The following is a 25,509-nucleotide window of genomic DNA, read 5'->3' as shown; positions in this document are numbered from 1 at the left end:
CTCTTTCAACATTGACAGTTATTAAAGCTATAAATGTATCACATTTGATTACAAGGGAGCCAATCGCTCCAGCACCAATTTTAGAGGAAAAGACTGTCATTAGGGTTAGGATTGGTGGTACAGCTCATCTTCCTTGTAGATGTGAGAGATGGAGTGGGGTGGTGACGTTCCTCCCACATGGAGAGATAATTATGGAGAAGAAGTGTTGTTATCAGGACCAGAAGTAGAAGCTGTGCCCCCTAGTCAAAGGAAGTATATTTTGTACAACGATATTAAGTGGAAGAGGGTTATGAGTGATTGCTCACTTATTTTGCGTAATGTTACATGGAAAGATCAGGGAGAATATATGTGTACTTATTTAGTGCAAGCATTAAAGTTTGTTCCGGCTAAGAATTATTGGTTAAAAGGCTATGTAACTCGTAAGGTGACGCTTATGATGGAAGATATGAAGTCTGTTGAAGCTTCCACAGTCACCAAAGGAGTTCAGGAGAAGTATATTACAGTAGCCACTCCAACAGTAAATAATACACAGAGGATATCTGTAACTTTCCTACTGGAAATAGTTAAGAGTGTTAATACATCAACTAAAGCAACTATTTTAATAGCAACTTTGAAAGAGATTAATGGTACGACGGCAATAACAAATTTTGGAAATATGACACAGACACCAACAACAACTTTTCTGAAACTAAAGGATGTAGCAAGAGTGACTCAGGAGTTTATGATACGGATGGAGAGTGCTGTCAATGGTAGTAAGGATAGTGTTGAGATAGGAGAGCAGATGGTAGTAGAGAATGATGTAGATTCATCTGAAATAGTGCAGAATACTATCATGGAGGTACAGGATGAGTTCTTTGATTTTAATGGAAGACAATAAGATATATCTGATCAATACCGCTCGTTAGGGAAGAGAGAAACTAAATGGAAGGCATATGGATTTGATTCTTCTGTTTTGCAAATTAAGGATGGATGGGCAGGTAGGAATCTTTGGTTCCAGCAGTTAATTCATTCTGTAAGATCAGTGAGGAATCTTGAGGGTCCATGTCTGTTGAGAATTCCAGCACCAGGCACATGGGGGTCTATCTTAGAGACGATAGCTAAACCTCTATCAAGTACGTGTCAATCTTATGCTTTATCATGGCTGTTGTATCAGCAACAATCATTAACAGATACAATAATGTCGTTGTCGAAACATTTGTTTAGGCCTAGGTTTAAGTGTTCTTGGTTAAATGAATTACCCTATGTGAATTTGTTAGATGGGAAGGAAAATCAGTTAACAGCGATTCCTGAAGCATTGGAGGTGAAACCAATGAGGGCTAAAAGCTGTTTTTGTTCTAATAAAACATATGTTGGAAAGGGTATGTTTATGGGAATATCAGATTGTGATGATTATATGATGACTTTGGGTAAGCATGAACATAAGGTTAGTAATGATAAATATAATGTAACTTTTTATGTTCCAGTTAGTAAGAAGAGCAGGACTTTGATGGTGAAAGATCAGCTTTTGCCTGGTAATGTGACTATTGGGAATTTTAGAGATATTTGGTGGGTTTGTTGTGATAAAGCGTATATATTCTTACCCTATGGATGGACAGGATATTGTTACATGTCGACGTTGAAGCTTCCATATGAGGTTTTTACCATTAAAAGAGGGGAAGCACCGGACACAGATAAATCTGAGTCTAGGTTTGGAAATAGGGTGAAAAGGGACATGGCGGAATTTCATAGTCTGGAAGCCTACCATTGGAGGATAAGTCTAGGAGAGAAGTGGGGACTGGGACTTTTTCCATGGTATGGTGTAACATTTTTGGCAGATCACATTGATAATATTACCTATACTTTGCAGGGTTTTGCAAATGAAACGATAAGAAGGTTTAACCTTCTGTCGAATACTCAAAGAAGTCACAGACTGATGCTGTTGAAACATGACATGGCTCTTGACTATATTTTAGCAAAACAAGGTGGCTTATGTTTGGCTATGAATTTGACGGGGGATGATTGTTATACTTTGATCCCAGATAGTTCCGATAATATCACTAGTGTTATAGATGCATTGAAGAATATAAGGGATGCGTTTGGTAGATCTGAAGGAGCTGGATGGTCAGCGAAGGCTTGGTTGCAAGATCAGTTAGGCCCAGTGGGAGCAGTGATGGTTCAGATTTTAGTAGCAGCTCTGAGAGCGATGTGTGTGATGTTTTGCTTTTGTACATTGTTATTGACTTTTGCGAAGGCTATGATATTGAGATGGGTTGGAGTTGTGATGCCTGGAGATAACACTCAGATGCCGTTGTTAACTGTTACTGATCTAGATGAAGATGAACAAGTGGGACTGGATGGAGTATTGATGGATAGATATCCATTTTGAATATCCGATTATTTTTCAAATGTTTTAAATATTAGTGTGATTTTAGTATTTTGTGATGAATCAAAGGGGGGAAATGGTATGTGATTCATTTTATATATCATTTTTATATTTTTAGTTGATATTGATGTTTAAATTTGAATGTGTTGTTTTGCAAAAGATACTGTTTGGTCTTTTCTTTTCTTCCAGAAGCATATGGGGGAATGTGTAGAGGGGATTCAAATACTCAAACATGGACAATATGAAAGGACAATATGAATGGACTGGAGGAAGTGGAACAAGGAAGGTGTGGAAATGTTCCGATTCCATCATCAACGATGCATTGGAAGTCGACACTGCTGAGGAGATGATGTGTAGTGGACTACATTCCAGTGTCTGCAATGATATATAGACATATTTGCATGTGTAATACATAATTTGTGTCATATTCTTTCTGTATTAATTTTTGTAGAATGATATTTGCTGTTATTGGGTACATGTGGGGATCTCAGATGTTTTTGTTTATTTCGTGGATGCTTAGGGGTCTAGGCAGGGATAGAGAGAATCCACAGGAGGGTCCGATGGGTTGACCAGCCTGAATGTGGACATTTTTGATTGTATTTTGTTTGCTGAGGCTTTCATGTGTATTCAAATTGCATCATAGTTTCAAATGCATTGATAAAGATTTATGAATTGATCTGGAGTACTTAGGTGGTTGCCTGGGGCAGAGGGGCCGTGAGAGAATTTTACTGTCTTGATCGATTGATGGATATTTGGAAAGAAGGCTGCCAGACAGGTTTTTCGCTCTCACACTCCATAAAGATTTGTTCATATTTCATAGAAATGTATTTAGACTCCATAGAAAAATGTGTTTTTGGTTTATTGTTAAAGATACTCAATACGATAAATTGTTATTTGTCATAATCCTATTCTTTTTGTTTTTGAGACTTAATTTGTCTCGAAGGGGAGAATATGTGGTATCTGAGGAATTTATGACTTTGCTAACGTTTTCAAATGGTATCTTGGAGGATGTTGATTCAGCTTAGGGAAGCATCTGGGGAGCAGTTTTATAGGGGCACCCCATAAAACAGAGGAAGTCTGTTGTGTGGAGTCATGGGATTGGTCTGTATGGGAAAACACCCATATCATGGTAAAGATTATAAATACTTGGTTGAGACAAAGGAGGATAGAACAACATATTATTTTTGAGTCATTGTTCTCCAGATGCCTGCATACGTCTGTAAACTTATGCTGAACTCTTGTGATATAAATAAACCTTTATAATCAAAGTACAGTGTAAGCGGACTCCTTGGTCTCACAGCAAAGATTAGCATTATTCTTTATAAACAACAAATACATTGTTGCTTGCAGTCCATAAGATCGGTCATCTGATTACCAATTAGCTAAAAGCGTCAAATGTTCTAGGAGCTAAATTGCTCCGCTTGTTTTTTTGGCGCCCGGTGCTTTCCAACTGAAATTGTATACAGAGAATAACTATATCAATAGTGGAAACCATAATCATCATTATCATCGCCATCAGAGTCTTTCAGAAAAAAGTAACTGCTGTAGGTTTCTGATTAGTTCGATTTTTGATTGGGCACCACGAGGCAAATGGGGCTCGAAGACGAGAGGGACAATTTGAGAGCCTCTCCCCATTATCATAAAACATTATCATGGCTATTCTATCTGATAGCAGCCAACATATTTAGCCAAGCCATGGCTGGGCTGGGCCTAGCTATTGAAGAGCAGGGGGAGTAGGAGAATAATGATATGTTCCTCTGTCTGCTCTCTGATGCATTTGGACAATTCTGGCTGTGACCTTGAAATGCACACCACTGCTGGAGCAACCCCCCTGAGCTGTACCCCACACAGGGTAGTGGCTTGGACACCAGTTAAATCCACTTCAATCAGTGTAGTTGAAAGGGAGGAAGAAGGATTTTTAAGCCTTGAGACAATTTAGACGTGGATTGTGTATGTGTGCTATTCAGAGGGTGAACAGGCAAGACAAAATATTTAAGTGCCTTTGAACGGGGTATGGTAGTAGGTTCCAGCCACACCGGTTGGTCTCAACAGTTTCCCGTGTGTATCAAGAATGGTCCACCACCCAATGGACATCCAGCCAACTTGACACAACTGTGGGAAGCATTGGCATCAACATGGGCCAGAATCGACACCTTGTAGAGGCCATGCCACAACGAATTGAGACTGTTCTGAGGGCGACTCAATATTAGGAAGGTGTTCTTAATATTTTGTACACTCATTGTATATTTTACTTTACTGGGTAAGGGCTATAGTGCATTACAGGTGAAAGTCTGTCTTTGGTCCTTTGGCCCTGATCTTTGTTGATTATCTTTTTGTTTCTCTTTAAAATTAGGTACCTATTTGTAACTCTCTACAACCCCTTTTCACGGCGTTGTGGTGGACATGTCCTTTGATAGCCTGTCACTCATGACATCAGATTAATAACTCATCCAGTCTGCTGTCCTTGGGGGGTAGCTAGAGGACTGCTGAAGCTGCCTGGAGCCTCTCCAGACATGGGCACAGTGTCTCCTTCAGTATCAACTTCACAACTCGAAAGGCGGGCACAAGCACAGTGTCACACAGTGTGCCCTTCATTTCTCCCTGGTAACAATGGAAAGTTTACAGAAGAGTTAATAAGGCACAGAGAGAAGCCCTGACGGACACATAGATACAGTAGACCCGATGGTAGAGCAAATGGTGGTTAGAGAGTTTGCATTCCTGTTACTTTGGGCCCAGCCACTGGCATCAGAACAGCCTGCAATGTGGATGTGATTTGAGCTGCAGCCTGCAACTGGCCCACTTGGAGAGAAATGCAATGTTCCATTCCATCATTATAACAATCACCCTCCCCCTCCTCCTCCTCCTCCTCTCTCCCCCTCCCCTTCCCCCTCCTCCCCTCCCCCTCCCCTCATCCCCCTCCACCTCCCCCGCCTCCTCCTCCCCCCTCCCCCTCCTCCTCCCCCTCCTCCTCCTCCTCCTCCTTATCATCCTCTCCATCTGAGCTAAACACTGCAGTTGGAGAGAGAGAGAGAGACAGAGAGAGCGAGCAAGCGAGAGAGAGAGAGAGAGAGATGGAGAGAGAGAGAGCAAGAGAGCGAGACGGAGAGAGAGAGAGAGAGAGAGACAGAGAGAGACAGAAAGAGACAGAGAGAGCGAGCGAGAGAGTGAGAGAGAGAGATGGAGAGAGAATGAGAGAGACAGAAAGGGAGAGAGAGAGACAGACAGACAGAGAGACCGAGACCGAGAGAGGAACGCTAGCCTCATCACATGGCTCTCAGTAGAGGCCCTGATACTGGCTGTGTCTGGATGAAGGGATGCATCGAGAGGAGAGAGGGATGGATTCTGACAGGGGGGAGAAGATGGGTTTTGTTGTACTCATAGTGTAGAGTTAGTTTGATTCTGACGTGAGGAGGAGATTGATTTAGTTGTACTCACAGTGTAGAGTCCATTTGATTGTGACAGGGGGGGGGGAGATTGGTTTTGTTGTACTCACAGTGTAGAGTTCGTTTGTCACTTTAACCAGCTCCTCGTGCATCTGAATCCCAATGTCCTTGCTCTGAAAAACAAGGGGTTGGAAAACAGTTAGGGCCAATGCACATCAATCAATGCACTGCCATGTATTAACAAATAGCAAAAATAGTGATGAATATCCTGTACCAAGAAACTGACAGGAAATGTTTTTCAGTGTGTGGGTGGTGATCGACACTGGATCGATTTGAATCTTGACAGCAGGTTAAGAAGGTGTACATACAGTACAGAGAGAGACACCCTGAGAATGAGCATAGAGTATAAACATGTGATGGATGGACAGAAAAAGAGAGACTTCCTGCCAGACCAGCCAGTGGAACACAATCAACCACTAGACTAGTGAATTAACTACTTCCCCTCTGGCCTCGCTCTCGCTGTGTGAAGAGTGCTGGAGTGTGTGTGGTTTCATGTTCCACCCCGCGCTGCCTCTTCTTGTGATTATTACATGTGGGCTATGTTTAGCTACTGATGTTTAGGTGTTGATTGTTAAAGCTGCTGTTCAGTTGTGATGCTTGATGGGTAAATGTCACATCCCTCTCCTTATGAACTGCCACCTCTGATCTGTACTGAGTGCATGGGAAAACACCCCCACTCAACGGCTGAACCATCAACATCAGCAGGTATAGTGTTACCACTTACAGTGGGGGAAAAAAGTATTTAGTCAGCCACCAATTGTGCAAGTTCTCCCACTTAAAAAGATGAGAGAGGCCTGTAATTTTCATCATAGGTACACGTCAACTATGACAGACAAATTGAGAAAAAAATCCAGAAAATCACATTGTAGGATTTTTTTATGAATTTATTTGCAAATTATGGTGGAAAATAAGTATTTGGTCACCTACAAACAAGCAAGATTTCTGGCTCTCACAGACCTGTAACTTCTTCTTTAAGAGGCTCCTCTGTCCTCCACTCGTTACCTGTATTAATGGCACCTGTTTGAACTTGTTATCAGTATAAAAGACACCTGTCCACAACCTCAAACAGTCACACTCCAAACTCCACTATGGCCAAGACCAAAGAGCTGTCAAAGGACACCAGAAACAAAATTGTAGACCTGCACCAGGCTGGGAAGACTGAATCTGCAATAGGTAAGCAGCTTGGTTTGAAGAAATCAACTGTGGGAGCAATTATTAGGAAATGGAAGACATATAAGACCACTGATAATCTCCCTCGATCTGGGGCTCCACGCAAGATCTCACCCCGTGGGGTCAAAATGATCACAAGAACGGTGAGCAAAAATCCCAGAACCACACGGTGGGACCTAGTGAATGACCTGCAGAGAGCTGGGACCAAAGTAACAAAGCCTACCATCAGTAACACACTATGCCGCCAGGGACTCAAATCCTGCAGTGCTAGACGTGTCCCCCTGCTTAAGCCAGTACATGTCCAGGCCTGTCTGAAGTTTGCTAGAGTGCATTTGGATGATCCAGAAGAGGATTGGGAGAATGTCATATGGTCAGATGAAACCAAAATATAACTTTTTGGTAAAAACTCAACTCGTCGTGTTTGGAGGACAAAGAATGCTGAGTTGCATCCAAAGAACACCATACCTACTGTGAAGCATGTGGGTGGAAACATCATGCTTTGGGGCTGTTTTTCTGCAAAGGGACCAGGACGACTGATCCGTGTAAAGGAAAAGAATGAATGGGGCCATGTATCGTGAGATTTTGAGTGAAAACCTCCTTCCATCAGCAAGGGCATTGAAGATGAAACGTGGCTGGGTCTTTCAGCATGACAATGATCCCAAACACACCGCCCGGGCAACGAAGGAGTGGCTTCGTAAGAAGCATTTCAAGGTCCTGGAGTGGCCTAGCCAGTCTCCAGATCTCAACCCCATAGAAAATCTTTGGAGGGAGTTGAAAGTCAGTGTTGCCCAGCGACAGCCCCAAAACATCACTGCTCTAGAGGAGATCTGCATGGAGGAATGGGCCAAAATACCAGCAACAGTGTGTGAAAACCTTGTGAAGACTTACAGAAAACATTTGACCTGTGTCATTGCCAACAAAGGGTATATAATAAAGTATTGAGAAACTTTTGTTATTGAGCAAATACTTATTTTCCACCATAATTTGCAAATAAATTCATTAAAAATCCTACAATGTGATTTTCTGGATTTTTTTCTCGTATTTTGTCTGTCATAGTTGACGTGTACCTATGATGAAAATTACAGGCCTCTCTCATCTTTTTAAGTGGGAGAACTTGCACAATTGGTGGCTGACTAAATACTTTTCCCCCCCACTGTAATAGCCTATATGATGTGGTCAAATACAATCATGCAGTTCATTGATGTCTTTCCATCTATCCATGCAAGTAGATGACATCAGTAAAGCTTAGAAAAGGCACAATCAGATGTTTAATCTTTCCCTGTTGTCAACCAATGTCCAGACTGTCATTCTGTCATGTTATGTACAGTGTTGTTTTTCAAAAGGAGCCTTGAGAAATAAGCTGTAACTGATGGAAGCTTGACTTGTCAGTGAAATTGAGTTCTCCTAACAGCCTTCAAGATGGATCAGGACTCTGAGTAATGTGTTTTACAAAGGACATACACTCAGTGGCCAGTTTATTGGGTACACCAACCCGTTCACGAAAATGGTTCGCTCCTACAGACAGTGAGTGACATGGCCGTGGCAGACAGGTATCGAAGCATTCAGTTACTGTTCGATTGAATGTTAGAATGGGCAAAACAAGAGACCTAAGCGACTTTGAGCGTGGTATGATCGTCGGTGCCAGGCACGCCGGTTCCAGTATCTCAGAATGATGCGACAAACAAAAAACATCCAGTCAGCGGCAGTGGGTGAAAACAGCTTGTTGATGAAAGTTCGAAGGAGAATGGCAAGAATCGTGCAAGCTAACAGTCGGGCCAAAAACAGAAAATAATGGCGCCGTACAACAGTGGTGTGCAGAACGGCATCTCGGAACGCACAACTTGTCGGTCCTTGTCACGGATGGGCTACTGCCACAGACTACCACACCGGGTTCCACTTCTGTCAGCTAAAAACAAGAATAAGCGGCTCCAGTGGACCCGCGCTCACCAACACTGGACAATTGAGGAGTGGAAAAACATTGCCTGGTCCGACGAATCCCAGCTCCTGTTGCGTCATGCTGATGGCAGAGTCAGGATTTAGTGTAAGCAGCATGAGTCCATGACCCCATCCTTCCTGGTGTCAACGCTACAGGCTGGTGGCAGTGGTGTAATGGTGTGGGGAATGTTTTCCTGGCACACTGCAGCATTTACAGCCATCCCACACAACTTAGCTATTGATGATGAGAGTGGGAACACACCTGGTATTGTGGGAGCTCAGTGAGAGAAAGTAATTGCTAGCATGGCTGTACGTGCCACAGAAAGCAATCTGTTCCTAGATTGAGACTACAGGGGCGTGTGAATCCACCTACACAACACATTACTGTGTTCACAGAAAACGAAGTAGGCACACAAAGGAAATAACACCTTTACTAACTTCACAGAAGTACGACTCTGACTAACCTTTTCTCAGAAAAGTTTTCTAGAGCAGAGACCATGAGTAATTACTCTCTCAAACTCTCACGGTTAACAGTACCTTTCATTACTACCCACACACACATGTAGGACGTTTCACGCTTCCATATTGTCCCCAAAGCCTCCACTGTCTAAGAGTCCCTACTGTTCCAGGCCCTAGCTCTGTGTATACTGAATCTGATATATGGTCCCTTTATGTCCATGTCTGCTAGGATTTATGGTTCTGCCTGCTATGGTGGCCCTCTGTGGACATAAATCATAATGGAGGGTAATACTGTGGGATCGATAGAGTCAGCAGCACTGCTACACACTGACTCTACAGCACAGAGCCAAGCACCAGGGCTGATCGCTAAACACACACAAGCCTCATACACTCACACTGAATCACACACACACAACCATATACACATACACACAAACACACACACACACACAAACACACAAAGATGCACATAAGCTCGCACGCAGGCACACATACACCCTTTTCATGCTTGACCGCACATCATCTATTTTTGTATGGGTTACGCAGAACAGGTTGAATTCATATCCATAACAACCAAGCCCTAACATACGCAGGCTGATGACGAGTCAAAATTGGAACATGGAATCAATCATGGAGGGAGGGGCTCATAGCAACAAGAGGAGGGGCCAGCTGAGATGGAATTTTCGGAGCTTTCTTTGATTGGACAATGCCTGTGTCCCACTAAACCCTTTAAAATATATTGAGAAAAGATGGAGAGAAAGAGAGAGAGAAAGAGAGATGTAGCCAAATTGTTATTTTCTTTTACCGTCATCATCAGAACTGGGAGGACAGGGAACATGTCCTGTTAAATCAGATATGAAAGAGCCTTGGCCTGAATGTGATAAGAAATACAGTACCGGTCAAAAGTTTGAACACACCTACTCATTCAAGGGTTTTTCTTCATTTTTTTATTTTCTATATTGTAGAAAAGTAGTGAAGACATCAAAACTATGAAACAACACATATGGAATCATGTAGTAACCAAAAACAAATCAAAATATATTTTATATTATTCAAATAGCCACCCTTTGCCTTGATGATAGCTTTGCACACGCTTGGCATTCTCTCAACCAGCTTCATGAGATAGTCACCTGGAATGCATTTCAATTAACAGGTGTGCCTTCTTAAAAGTTAATTTGTGGAATTTCTTTCCTTCTTAATGCGTTTGAGCCAACCAGTTGTGTTGTGACAAGGTAGGGGGGTATACAGAAGATAGCCCTATTTGGTAAAAGACCAAGTCCATATTATGGCAACAACAGCTCAAATAAGCAAAGAGAAACAACAGTCCATCATTACTTTAAGACATGAAGGTCAGTCAATACGGAACATTTCAAGAACTTTGAAAGTCACACTTAACCAGCATGGCTACCACAGCATTCTGCAGTGATACGCCATCCCATCTGGTTTGCGCTTAGTGGGACTATCATTTGTTTTTCAACAGGACAATGACCCAACACACCTCCAGGCTGTGTAAGGGCTATTTTACCAAGAAGGAGAGTGATGGAGTGCTGCATCAGATGACATGGCCTCCACAATCCCCCGACCTCAACCCAATTGAGATGGTTTGGGATGAGTCGGATCGCAGAGTGAAGGAAAAGCAGTCAACAAGTGCTCAGCATATGTGAGAACTCCTTCAAGACTGTTGGAAAAGCATTCCAGGTGAGGCTGGTTGAGAGAATGCCAAGAGTGTGCAAAGCTGTCATCAAGGCAAAGGGTGGCTATTTAAATAATCTCAAATTTAACATATATTTTGATTTGTTTAACACTTTTATGGTTATGTGTTATATGTGTTATTTCATAGTTTTGATGTCTTCACTACTTTTCTACAATGTAGAAAATAATTTAAAAAATAAAGAAAAACCCTGGAATTAGTAGGTGTGTCCAAACTTTTGACTGGTACTGTATGTGAAAGCCTCCTGGCAGCTGTTGAATGGCATTTGTATGCATGAGTGGCTGTAATGTCAGACACTGCAGAGAGAGAGAATGTAGAGCAGAGCAGAGCAGGGAGTGGACAATCCTGATGCAACACACAGTAAGAATATAGATGTGACAAGTCAGATAGTGCTGGCCTACAAATACACCCCACTGAGACCTTGCAGTTCTCGACTGAGCCATGGCTCGACATGGGTGCTTTAATTAAGCAATAATGCACGAGGGGGTGTGGTATAGCAGCCTATACCATAACCTATACCACACCCCTGGGTAGCCTAACGGTTAAGAATGATGGACCAGTAACCGAAAGTTTGCTGGTTTGAATCCCTGAGCCGACTAGGTGAAAAACATTTTTTTTTTGTCATACCGGTGGTATACGTAAGGGATAATCGACGAGGGGCTATGCGGAGTGGAATGCAACTGACCTTCCACGGAGTTGCATTATTTTCCAGAGAACGCATAGAGCCCCGAGTTGATTATTCCTTTTATACCATGGCTATAATTTAACACATTTGCTGCTAGAAATGTGTTCATTTGCTGGTAGAAATGTGTTCAACATCCTCTGAAGTAGCTAGCAAGTTTACTAGACAGCTACAGTAGTTGCTGTGGTAACCAAACAAACAGACTTGCTAGTTTATCTAACCAAACCATCAGTCCTAGCTTGCCATTATGAAAATTAAATAATGCCAATAATGTTTTCAATTCAACTTTTGCTTTCATAAGCAGCTCAAACATAGAACATGTAAGAATAAACTACAGCCATTGAATTCTACTGTGCAAATATACTGTGCGTTATTTAAGCAATAAGGCCCGAGGGGGTGTGGTACAGTGGGGAAAAAAAGTATTTAGTCAGCCACCAATTGTGCAAGTTATCCCACTTAAAAAGATGAGAGAGGCCTGTAATTTTCATCATAAGTACACGTCAACTATGACAGACAAAATGAGAAAAAAAAATCACATTGTAGGATTTTTTATGAATTTATTTGCAAATTATGGTGGAAAATAAGTATTTGGTCAATAACAAAAGTTTCTCAATACTTTGTTATATACCCTTTGTTGGCAATGACACAGGTCAAACGTTTTCTGTAAGTCTTCACAAGGTTTTCACACACTGTTGCTGGTATTTTGGCCCATTCCTCCATGCAGATCTCCTCTAGAGCAGTGATGTTTTGGGGCTGTCGCTGGGCAACACGGACTTTCAACTCCCTCCAAAGATTTTCTATGGGGTTGAGATCTGGAGACTGGCTAGGCCACTCCAGGAACTTGAAATGCTTCTTACGAAGCCACTCCTTCGTTGCCCGGGCGGTGTGTTTGGGATCATTGTCATGCTGAAAGACCCAGCCACGTTTCATCTTCAATGCCCTTGCTGATGGAAGGAGGTTTTCACTCAAAATCTCACGATACATGGCCCCATTCATTCTTTCCTTTACACGGATCAGTCGTCCTGGTCCCTTTGCAGAAAAACAGCCCCAAAGCATGATGTTTCCACCCCCATGCTTCACAGTAGGTATGGTGTTCTTTGGATGCAACTCAGCATTCTTTGTCCTCCAAACACGACGAGTTGAGTTTTTACCAAAAAGTTATTTTTTGGTTTCATCTGACCATATGACATTCTCCCAATCCTCTTCTGGATCATCGAAATGCACTCTAGCAAACTTCAGACGGGCCTGGACATGTACTGGCTTAAGCAGGGGGACACGTCTTGCACTGCATGATTTGAGTCCCTGGCGGTGTAGTGTGTTACTGATGGTAGGCTTTGTTACTTTGGTCCCAGCTCTCTGCAGGTCATTCACTAGGTCCCCCCGTGTGGTTCTGAGATTTTTGCTCACTGTTCTTGTGATCATTTTGACCCCACGGGGTGAGATCTTGCGTGGAGCCCCAGATCGAGGGAGATTATCAGTGGTCTTGTATGTCTTCCATTTCCTAATAATTGCTCCCACAGTTGATTTCTTCAAACCAAGCTGCTTACCTATTGCAGATTCAGTCTTCCCAGCCTGGTGCAGGTCTACAATTTTGTTTCTGGTGTCCTTTGACAGCTCTTTGGTCTTGGCCATAGTGGAGTTTGGAGTGTGACTGTTTGAGGTTGTGGACAGGTGTCTTTTATACTGATAACAAGTTCAAACAGGTGCCATTAATACAGGTAACGAGTGGAGGACAGAGGAGCCTCTTAAAGAAGAAGTTACAGGTCTGTGAGAGCCAGAAATCTTGCTTGTTTGTAGGTGACCAAATACTTATTTTCCACCATAATTTGCAAATTATGCAAATTGATTTTTTTTCTCAATTTGTCTGTCATAGTTGACGTGTACCTATGATGAAAATTACAGGCCTCTCTCATCTTTTTAAGTGGGAGAACTTGCACAATTGGTGGCTGACTAAATACATTTTTTCCCCACTGTATATGGCCAGTATACCACGGCTAAGGGCTGTTCTGGACACAGCCCTTAGCCCTATTATATTGGCCATTTACCACAAACCCCCGAGGTGCCTTATTACTATTATAAACTGGTTACCAACGTAATTAGAGCAGTAAAAATAAATGTTTTATAAAGGCCTTGAATGTTTATAAAGGGAAATAATGCACACTCTAGAATGCCCTTCAAGCCAATCAGAAACAAGTATTCAACAATGCCATGGTATAAGGTCTGTTATAAACTGGGTGGTTCGAGCCCTGAATGCTGATTGGCTGAAAGTTGTGGTATATCATACCACATACAGCGGTTCCTTTTTATAAACATTCCTTTTTACTAATCTAATTACATTGGAAACCAGTTTATAATAGCAATAAGGCACCTCGGGGGTTTGTGGTATATTGCCAATATACCACGGGTAAGGGCTGTATCCAGGCACTCCGCGTTAACCGTGGTATATTGGCCATATACCACACCCCCTCGGGCCTTATTGCTTAAATATACCACAGCTTTCAGCCAATCAGCATTCAGGGCTTGAACCACCCATAATTACATGAAAATGTTAGCGAACTACCTGTAAAAGCGTCAAACATGTCCTTATCAAAAAGCTTGTGAGACCTTGAGAATGTTCCAGAGGTGTGAGAAACCAGTTATTACCATACCAGACAGGCAACCTAGACAACCAGTACTGGTTCACAGTCCAGCAGAGGCCATGACTAACTGGTCTAGCTCTAACCAGACTCAGAGGCTACTAAACTGTGGTCCTCTGTAGCTCAGCTGGTAGAGCACGGTGCTTGTAACGCCAGGGTAGTGGGTTCGATCCCCGGGACCACCCATACACAAAAAATGTATGCACGCATGACTGTAAGTCGCTTTGGATAAAAGCGTCTGCTAAATGGCATATTATTATTATTATTATTATTATTATTATTATTATAAACCTCCAACAGAGAACACCTCACTGAGGGGAGATACTACAACAAAGACCTGTGTCTTTTTCCCTGGACAGATCAGGTCTAGAAAAGGCCTAGAGTTTTTCCTGGTCAGGTCAAAGGTCAGATCACATGGTCAGGAAAATGGCACTATCTATGAGGTATTCATTTATGACTGTCTGGATATCAGAAATCTTGGGCATCACTGGGTCTTTCTTTCATGGGCTGCTTGATTCACTTGTAGCCTATTCAGCTCTCTCCTCCATTAATTTGCTTGACAGCTACAAATCTACGCAGCATATTTCTTTAACATGTTATTCATTGTCACCTCTAGGCCTGCCAGTGAGTGCGCATAGCTCCATTCATATTACCAGCCAGAGGAAAAGCTACTTGAGGACAGTTGACTGACTGACAGGAGGCTGTGTTGTTCTGTTTTCAGCCCTGGCTGGTGCTCTCTACAGCATGTGTTGCTTTTCCCCCAATTCACATTCCTGCTGACACACACACACACAGTAGTGTGTGAATGGAGGATGGCAGTGCGGGCTTGGTCTCACCTCCAGGAAGGCCTGCCAGGTGTAAACAGGGGTCTGGTGTTTGGGTTAGACCTCAGTCAACCCTGCTACTCCACTACTACTCCACAGGCCACATGGAACCGACAGAGGTATACAATGTGCTGACACACGGGTCAGCTGGTAATGCAGCCGCTCAAAAAACATCACTGCTCACATAGTCTCAGAGTAGCCTACCATCAATCTGTATACTAAAGTTAGAGTATGGAAAGGATGGAGGCAAATTGCTTTCTTTCAGACTCATTTCAAAAGGCCTGGTTTGAAAGCTGGTTTGAATGCGGTTCTAACCAAAAAAGCAATGAGGCCTGGTGTTATTTGTGTATGATTACGATCTTAGAGAAAGACCAATCGACATGCCCATTACTGCTCAGCAAACTCACGATAAAAGCCAGAGCTCTTTTGTATCTTTGCCTCTGACCACATGGGCACTGGTGATAAGGAAAGGAGTAAACAGAGGGACAGACAGAGGGAAGGACGGACAGAGGGATGACTGACGTATTAACTGACCTTCTTGAAGAGGCGGATGACATCCTCGCTGATCTGGGCAAGGCGGACGATGACGTTGTTGGTGTAGATGTCATTGAGGGTGGCGTGGTCCCTGCTCTCCCTCCTGGTCTGGTTCAGTACCAGGTACCAGCAGTTCACACTGGACAGCAGGTGCTGGTCCTTCCTGAATACAACACAGAGAGGAAGTGACATTAGAGTGATTAGCAATGCAAGTGTTACTGTAACATACTGTACATACCTGTGGTATGTCTCTGCTTTTATCATTTCAATATTTCAAAGGTCTACTATCTGATTAGGGAGTCTATTCAACAGGCTCAACTGATAGGGGTATAAACAGACCAAAAGTGATGGTCAGAGCAAATCTCTGAACTCCCACAGCAGAACCCTTTGACACCACCCTCATAATTCATTTTCATTTTGTGCACCAGACAGACTGACAGGTTGATGACTTGCCATTAAGTTGAGCATAACCCATCCCCAGTAAATGTGAGTGAGTACATTACCCACGGTTGCACTGGGTAGTCAACACCCACGCATGCATTATGATTTTGTCTGTGACAGCTTTTGTTGGAGTAAGAAATTAGGGCTACTAAGGCTGATTCCAGTTCACACTAAACAATACAGCTGCTGCATGATCCCATTGTTGGCTGACTGCAGAGACTTAACAACACTGACATCAGACATCATAGCACTCTCTCTCTGCCTCGGTCTCTCCCGACTCTCTCTCTCTCTCTCTCTCACTCTCCATCTCTCTCTACCTCTCTACCACTGACCCTATCTCTCTTCCTCTCTCCATCCTTCCCTCCCTCATTCCCCCTCTCTATCCCCCCTCTCTCTCTCTATCCCTCTATAGTGATCGCACTAGGCCAGAACAGACGCCATTAGTTTCTCTTGCAGCGCTCTGGTCTGACACGGCATCGATTACTTAATTCCTTAACGCTGGTAACCATAATGAACCTGAGAGACATGCACACACACACACACACACACACACACACACACACACACACACACACACACACACACACCCCTGTCCCCACCCCTGTCTAAACCCTATCTCAACAGTAATCAATCAACAAACTCTGGGGAAGAGGACAAAGAGGAGAGAGGGGTCTGAGGCAGAGTGAGGGAGATAGCAGGATAGGGCTTCACTGAGCCGGGGTGAAAACTGCACATGCAATTACTGCAAATAAAAGGGATGAGCACTAACATCAAAGGCTCCCCTCTACAGAGCACTTCCGCAATGTTAATCACTTCTAATGAAGCTGATATCTGTCTGTTCCAGAGTGCTGCTACCATTATCCCCCACTTACCCCCACAGCAAAACACCACAATGTACACAGCTAACATGCTGTACAGCCATATGGTTCTACCACAGCCATACATACTGACACTCGATGACTCTGGTGAGATGCTATTGCAGGTAAACTCAGCTGTCCCAAGATTAATCTCACCATTTGAGGAAGAGGAGGAAGGATGCTTGCTGTGAAGAAAAAGTTGGGCAGAGAATCATATTATACTTTGAAAGCAAGCTTTCAGATTTCGCATTTGGAAAGGTCTGATTGAGCACTGTCCATCGGATCATGGTTTAGAAATGACTTTTACAGGGGGACTTTGTCAGAGAAGCAAGCCAAACACGTTGGTTTGGAATCAAGAGGGATGGGAAAAGTAATTCTCCAATCAAACCAAATTACAATATGGGCCAGTCCAATAATCAAGAGGTCACTAGTAATAATAGGACTATTAAATTGAACTTTGCGTTGCTATGGCAAAGGGATTAACGGTCTCAGAGAGACTAGATAGAGGAAACATTAGGCCTGTGGGTGACTCTCTAACCACAATACAAACTCAATGTGGTGAAACATGTTCTCCTTGTCTTCTGGGATGGCCGATTTCCTGTTTCGGCACCTTATTCTGCCGGCACCTTATTCTCAACCAGTTCTGGTTGAGTCACCTATCTGGCTATGAGAGCTGCAGCTCCTCGCTGTGTAATTGGTGTTTGTGGATGAGAGGCCAGAGATGCTTAATCACATCCTTAAGCACGACCAGGCTCATACACACACACACACTCTCTCTCCCCACTCCCAGTCGCTCTCTCTCTCCCTCTCTCTCCCTAGCCATCCAAACAACAAGGCTCTATTCACAGGGCTCCCTGTCTGAAGTACTGTACTCCTCCTCTGCTCGGCTAGGCAGGAACGCTGAGCAGGCATCTCCAAGCCCCTGTAATCCCTGATAAAATATTCATCTGCCCGTAAAATCACTGTTTTCCCTGATTATTAAAATAAAGTCAGCTGTTTAGCGTGACAGCAGCTCAGGGCTAGTTGGGTGTTGCCTGGGAGAGTGAGAGAGGGAGAGGGAGTTCCAACGCTCTGTGACAAAGCAACTGTGTGTTCAAAGGCGCTGAGGTATTTGGGCATCTGGGTCCACAGCCTCAGCCTTATTATTATTCACTAGAACAAGTACAGAGTTTTGAGCTACATACATACAATACCTTAGCTGCCTATTCATTGTGACTTTCAATGCAGCATTGAAACTGCAGACGCTGCAAAAACCCACCCACACCACGAGACCATAATTATAAGCAGAGCCTCCGAAAAGAGACACATCTGAGAATCTGGCCAGGCCTGTCACCGTTTCTCTGGGTCCTGGGTTAAACCCTTTTCCTGAGGAAATAGACAAAAGCAAGAAAGCTCTCTTCTCCCCAGCTGCTATCTTCATTTCACAGAAAGTGGGAGCAGAAGGCAGGCAATTAGACCTGTGTGGCTGCAGCAGGACACATCTCTTCTCCGAGAGGGAGGGAGGGAGCTGAATATTTTCAACCAGTGATAGATGCAGCCCACTGTGGCCCTGGTTTTATAGTACTAGAGCACAGGGTTGCAAACCCACAGGTCACAGCTCTAGTATAAGTCATACAGGGCCTCCTCATTCTCAGACCTCACACTTTACACTATATCTCCTCCCTGTGTCTCCAGGTCGGCTGCAGCCAGCTCTCCTTCCTGTCTTTCTGGATGGTTGAGTGTCAGTCAGCAGCCTGACTGCAGGGTAATACAAAGCTTCAAAGGGTTCAGTCCCCCCAGTCATTATGGAGTCGGGTATCATTAACATGGAGAGGGTGGAGGATGAGCTCCCTGGCTCTCTAGAGGAGTGAGGGGTAAGGAGAGGGGAGAGGGGAGAAGAGAGAGAGGAGAGGAGAGGAGAGGAGAGGAGAGGAGAGGAGAGGGAGAGGAGAGGAGAGGAGAGGAGAGGAGAGGAGAGGAGAGGAGAGGAGAGGAGAGGAGAGGAGGAGAGGAGAGGAGAGGAGAGAGAGGAGAGGAGAGAGGATAGGAGAGGGGTTAGGAGAGGGGTTAGGAGAGTGGAGGAGAGAGAGAAGAGAAGAGAAGAGAAGAGAAGAGAAGAGAAGAGAAGAGAAGAGAAGAGAAGAGAAGAGAAGAGAAGAGAAGAGAGGAGGAGAGGGGAGAGGAGGAGAGGGGAGAGGGTATGAGAGAGGAGAGAAGAGAAGAGAAGAGAAGAGAAGAGAAGAGAAGAGAAGAGAAGAGAAGAGAAGAGAAGAGAAGAGAAGAGAAGAGAAGAGAAGAGAAGAGAAGAGAAGAGAAGAGAAGAGAAGAGAAGAGAAGAGAAGAGAAAGAGAGGAGAGGAGAGGAGAGGAGAGGAGAGGAGAGGAGAGGAGAGGAGAGGAGAGGAGAGGAGAGGAGAGAGGACAGAGGAGAGGGGAGAGGGGAAAGGAGAGGGGAGGGGAGAGAGGAGAGGAGAGCCTCTCTACAGCATCTGGCTCATCTGTTAGGACAGGGATTACCTAACTTTTTCACTCGGGGCCCCCCTTCCAGCATTGGGGAACATACCGCAACCCCCTCTGTGTGTGTGTGTGTCTTTGGAATCTGAAAATGCCTTGCTAATCATTTAATTCTCCATAATGTAGTCTATACCCTTAACAAGTTTAAGTGATGTGTAGAAAAATGCTCACTCTTTATTTACGGAAGCATAGGACTTCCACAAGGAAGTGTGCATTATTAATCACACCAGGGCTGCTTCCCAAATGGCACCCTATTCCGTATATAGTGCACTACTTTTGACCAGGGCCAAGAGCTCTGGTCAAAAGTAGCGCACTATATAGGGAATAGGGTGCCATTTGGGACGCAACCCATAACTTAGAGCTCTTTAAAGAGCTTTTAATCCGCTCTGCACTGCTTATCTCAGCAGAACCTATTTTTTGGGGAAGGAAGGCAGTGCCAACATTTGATAGCAAGCAGCTGCAGACTAGGCCAGAGCAATGTGGTGGTGGTCCTGCTCTGACCCCACCACACCACAGAGGAAAGACTCAGTGATGGGCGCTGTACAGATGATGAGGGGCTGTACAGTCAGTGGGCTGGGTAGGACTGGTTTGCACACAGATCAGAGGACATATGGTTCTCATTTATGTCCGTAGGTTATAAATGGATTGGTTCAATGCTATCTGTATAGAGAGAATATGATGTACAGAACATACTGGAGTCTATCCTAAGGAATATTCATTCTAACCACTTGGGGGAATGCAGATTGGCAGCCCATGGTCTGCCTCTGACCCAAAGGCAAGTACGCCAACCTAGCAACCCTATGCATAACGCATAGCATTCTGCTGGGAGTCACTGGGAAGTTGATGCCCTCTCATACTCATAAGCGTATGAATAATTTGTGAAGGAATTACTGGCACGTGACCATGAATACTGCGCATTAATTATCAGCCGTTCAGGCTAAAGCTTAATAAGGCTTCCTTGCTGATTGAGTTATCTGAAATCCTTTTATCAAATAACATCCATAAAGACATAGGATATTTTTACATTGCAGAAGGGGTCAGTATTTGGACCAATTAAGAAATTAGATATTAGATTAAATGTCAAAGGCAATCAATAGAACTTAGAGTTATGGGCTGTAGCCCATAGCATGTAGCTACATACTGCATTGCAGGATGGTTTGGTTTTTAATATGAAACAGTACAGTTCTTATTTATAATGAAAAACCATGTAAAGTCAGTCTTTCATGTTTTGCAGTAACTGGTACATGTTTTGTGTTTTGTAGCCAGACAGGGAGCTGGACAGATATTGCAGGCAGGAACATCAAATGGAACGGGGTTAAGACAAATAAGAGGAGGCCACCAGAGTGATTGTAGTTAAACAGAACGAGCATGGAGGAGACAGTCTGGCTCAGCGCGATACCAGGGCAATCATTAATGATGACCCCTTATACCCACACACACACACGCACGCACAGACACACATACACAGACACACAACACATGCACTAACACACACACGCACGCACAGACAGACACACATACACAGACACACAACACATGCACTAACACACGCAGGCACGCACAGACAGACACACATACACAGACACACAACACATGCACTAACACACGCAGGCAGGCACAAACACGGTCACACACACGGACACAAACACGGTCACACATGAACAAGATTGGACGTTAATGGAAGCTTTATCTTATCTCTCTCAGACAGGTTATGTTTCCTTTCAATATTACATGAGCTGCTTTCTAATGGCTTGATTTCTAATCCCTGTTTTGACTGACCATATTCAGCCATTTTAATTTAATAGGGTGTGATTAAAATCCCCATTTAATGATTAACCCTGAAATGTTTCCTCAATCAATGTATTTTGTCTGTCTCATAGACATTGAAGACCATTCAATGAGCAATAGGAAGTGCCTGAAGTCCCACAGACACAATGGTTTAAAGTGATAGTTCACTCCACAATCAAACTTGATTTGATCTCTAAGTGGTCTAATGTCAAGATGAGTCCATGTCCCATGTCATCTGTTGTGTTGATCTAGCTATATGCAAAAAATGAAAAAGATAGGCACCATCTAAAGGGTAGAGACAAGCCCTCGCCCACTCTCTGACAGTGAGGCAACCATTTAATGGAATAGCAAATAGACTTCTGGTGGTTGGTGTTTTGGTGTGGGTTGGTTGGGTTGACTGGGACCAGACTGACAGATCTCAAGCAGAGACCCAGGTAGGCTGGAGCAGTACACTCTTAGAAAGAAAAGTGCTATCTAGAACCTAAAAGGGTTCTTCGGCTGTCCCCATAGAATAACCCTTTGAATAACCTTTTTTGTTTGCAGGTAGAACCCTTTCGAGTTCCATGTAGAACCCTTTCCACAGAGGGTTCTACATGGAACCCAAAAGAGTTCTACCTGGAACCAAAAAGGGTTCTACCTGGAACCAAAATGGGTTACAGCCGAAGAACCCTTTTGTAGGTCTGAGTTGAGCTGAGCTGCAGGGATCTCTTGCATACTTATGCCCTTGGCTTCTCCTTTCATGTGGTCCAATCGGAGGGGGAGTGTTGGGATGCTTCACCCTCATCTTAATTAGTCTAACGAGAGATACTAGAGCTGCCTGATATGTTAATGTAGATGAGCCAAGATGAGACAGAGCAGACAGAGAAGCTGTAAACTACAGTGGCGCTGGGCATTGTATCAGTGACTGCTGTCGTAAACTCAGCTCATAAAGCCGCGTTTGTACAGTGTGGGTTAAACCAACAGGACCGGGGAAGCGACCCAGCAGCTCAATGTGGACGTCTGCCCTGGCCAGGCCAACCAGAGTCTTTAACTGTGCAGTCTTCATTTCCCATAGTGTTGTGCAGTGCAGAGCAGAGGCAGCGGACTGCCATGCATGAGTTGCTAGGCACCGGAGGGGTCGTGCTGTTCATGGCCTATTCTTCCACATAGAGCTGGGCTGCTGGGGCAACCTCACAACTCAGAAATATCCACAGAGAGACAGGGAGAGATAAAATGAGAGTTGGAGCTTGTTTGTGTTTAAACTAATGAGACAGTAAGAACAGGGTAAAAGACAAGTATCCATATTACATACGTGGGTGATAAATACTGTTACTGTATATACACTAGACGTTGTGCCCAGAGTTTACTTACGAAGTGAGGGTCTTTAACAAGGCCACTGTCAATGCTAATTGGTTGAACATTTTTATGGCTGTGTTTTGTCTTTGTTAATGGAGTCCAAAGGAAGCCATTTTAGTCATTTAGCAGACGCTCATATCCAGAGCGACTTACAGTTAGTGAATCCATCTTAAGATAACTAGGTGGGACATCTTAAGATAACTAGGTGGGACAACCACATATCACAGGCATAGAAAGTAAAAAATTTCCTCAATAAAGTAGCTATCAGTAGAGTCAGATGTGGCCCTCATAAAGAAGTGTGTGTAATCAAAGTGTCAACCCACAAATATCCAGTGTGTGTGTGTGTCTCGCCGGATATCTACACACAGCCAAAGACTCTGTGGCTACAGACTTGTAGATGGCTGCTTTACACTGCAGCACTATGAGTGAGTACAGTGGTTGAGGCAGTCTTGGCGAAGGCATTGAGGTGGCAGAGGGAGATGAGATGCAGAGTCTGGTAAGAACTGTGTGGCTGCTGCCTGCTCTTCAACAACTGTTTGGATTGGTCTACTAGAAGATCTACTGTACAGTCAGTGCAAATGTGTTGGTTAAGCCAAAGCGTCTGCAGCAGCACAGGCCTGTTAACTGTCTGCCTGGCCTTGGGGACCCTGGTGCAGGCTGCCTCCTCTAGAACAGCTGGCCTCAATTACTGAGTCAAATCCCCATCCAATTCCACAGGGCCTGAACTCACTGGACGATACAAAGCCCTCTGAAACACACCCTCTCTACTCTACTGCCTGCACTGACATGCAATGCTTCATAACTACTGTTATGATCACTGTTATCACATTAACCTAGTTAGCCTTTAGAATGTGTCAAAGTGTAGCTTGCTATTATATTCAAAAGTTGGGAGTACAGTTCATACTGTACAGACAGAGAATGAGGAGTACATTTTGCAGCATACGACCACACTGTAATCAAATGCTGCATTGTAAAGGCTGGGGCTGGCTAACAAGCTGCAAATCTATCACTGGCAGCCCACCATGGCAGAGAATAATCAAGTTATCCATTGATGTAATAGGAAACAAGGCCCATTCTCTTAGCATGCATGGCCGCGGCCATGCCTGGACCCTATAGGATAATACTGGTGAAGGCCTGGCTGGCTGTGAGTCCCTCCTCAGCCCAGAGCTACAGGAACAGGAGCTTTATATGGGGATATTCTGGAGTACTGATACATCAGCTTTGCCAATTAAAATTGAGGTTTCATCCAGAATGAGATTCCTTTTTTATCGCCTTTGGATGGTTTGAGATTTCTAAGGAGTAAAGAGGAAAAATCATTTTCGCTTGCATATTCTAAGAAGGATGTTTATATCCTAAGGCTATCGGTTTTAGAAAGATTACAGTGAGAAAGAGACAGCGTGGAGTAGTATCAGATCTGGCCAGAAAACTTGGCAAGAATGGATGTATATTGAACAAAAATATAAACGCAACATGTAAAGTGTTGGTCCCATGTTTCATGAGCTGAAATAAAAAATCCCAGAAATGTTCTATATGCACAAAAAGCTTAGAATTAAAAAGTTATGGTTGGATATTATTCATCCTAATCAGACAGGTTTTTTACATGGACGATACATTGGAGATAATTTAAGACAAGTACTGGAAACAATAGAACACTATGAAAAATCTGGGAAACCCGGTCTGGTATTCATAGCTGACTTTGAAAAGGCTTTTGATAAAGTATGACTGGAATATTTCAATTTTGGAGAATCTCTTATACAATGGGTTAAAGTTATGCATAGTAACCCTAGGTGTAAAATAGTAAATAATGGCTACTATTCCGAAAGTGTTAAACTGTCAAGAGGAGTAAAACAAGGTTGTCCACTATCGTCATATCTATTTATTGTGGCCATCGAAATGTTAGCTATTAAAATCAGATCCAACAATAATATCAATGGGCTAGAAACAAAGGTGTCATTGTACGCTGGTGATTCATGTTTTCTTTTAAATCCACAATTTGGATCCCTCCACAGCCTCATAGAGGATATAGATAATTGTTCTAACCTCTCTGGATTACAACCAAATTATGATAAATGTACTATATTATGTATTGGATCACAAAAAAATACAACTTTTACATGACCGTGTAGTTTACTAATAAAATGGTCTGACGGTGAAGTGGACATATCCCGAAAGAAAGAAATGGTCTCACTACAATAAATGTTAATAGAAAGTTAGCAAAAATAGTTAAGATCTTGCTACCATGGAAAGGAAAATACCTGTCTATTTGTGGAAAAATCACCCTGATTAACTCTTTAGTCATATCCCAGTTTATCTATTTGCTTAGGGCCTTGCCTACACCTAGCGACTTGTTTTTTAAATTATATGAGCAAAACATATTCCATTTTATTTGGAACGGCAAGCCAGACAACATTAAACGGGCCTTTTTATATAATGAATATGAATTCGGAGGGCAGAAATGATTAAATATGAACACATTAGACCTCTCACTAAAGGCTTCAGTCATATAAAAGTTATACTTAAATCCGAACTGGTTCTCTAGCATATTAGTAAGAATGTCTCACCCCATGTTCAAGAATGTGCTTTTTCCCTTTATTCAGGTTACAACCTCTCACTTTCGGTTGTTTGGAAATGAAATAATATAAAAAAATATAGCTATTTTTAAAACAGACATAGAAAGTTGGTTGCAATTTCAGTTTAATCCATCAGAAAAGACAGAACAAATATTACAACAAATACTATGGTTAAACTAAAATATACTAATTATAATTGATATAAAAAATAATATTTCTGGAAAAATTGTTTAAAAACTGTATAATCTTTGTAAATTATATCATAAATAG

At 43.2% G+C, this 25,509-nt stretch overlaps 1 protein-coding gene across 3 annotated transcripts in view; it reads right to left on the bottom strand.

Annotated features, from left to right (window-relative positions):
* LOC121577576 (SLIT-ROBO Rho GTPase-activating protein 3-like) overlaps window positions 1-25,509 on the bottom strand; it is a 145,830-nt gene that overhangs the window by 56,823 nt on the left and 63,498 nt on the right. For all 3 annotated transcript variants that reach the window (XR_006002658.2, XM_041891301.2, XM_041891302.2), the window contains exons 3-4: window positions 15,757-15,919; window positions 5,856-5,918 (exon numbers count right to left, since the gene is read on the bottom strand). Coding sequence is in view for 2 of the 3 variants with exons in the window: in XM_041891301.2 (XP_041747235.1) it covers window positions 5,856-5,918; window positions 15,757-15,919 (226 nt within the window). In the remaining variant the exon portion in view is untranslated. The remainder of the gene's footprint in view (window positions 1-5,855; window positions 5,919-15,756; window positions 15,920-25,509) is intronic.

Source organism: Coregonus clupeaformis, chromosome 12, assembly GCF_020615455.1.
Source record: "Coregonus clupeaformis isolate EN_2021a chromosome 12, ASM2061545v1, whole genome shotgun sequence".
Taxonomy (NCBI): Eukaryota; Metazoa; Chordata; class Actinopteri; order Salmoniformes; family Salmonidae; genus Coregonus; species Coregonus clupeaformis.
The sequence above is the reverse complement of the archived record's forward strand: the minus strand, read 5'-3'. Positions and strand labels throughout refer to the sequence as shown.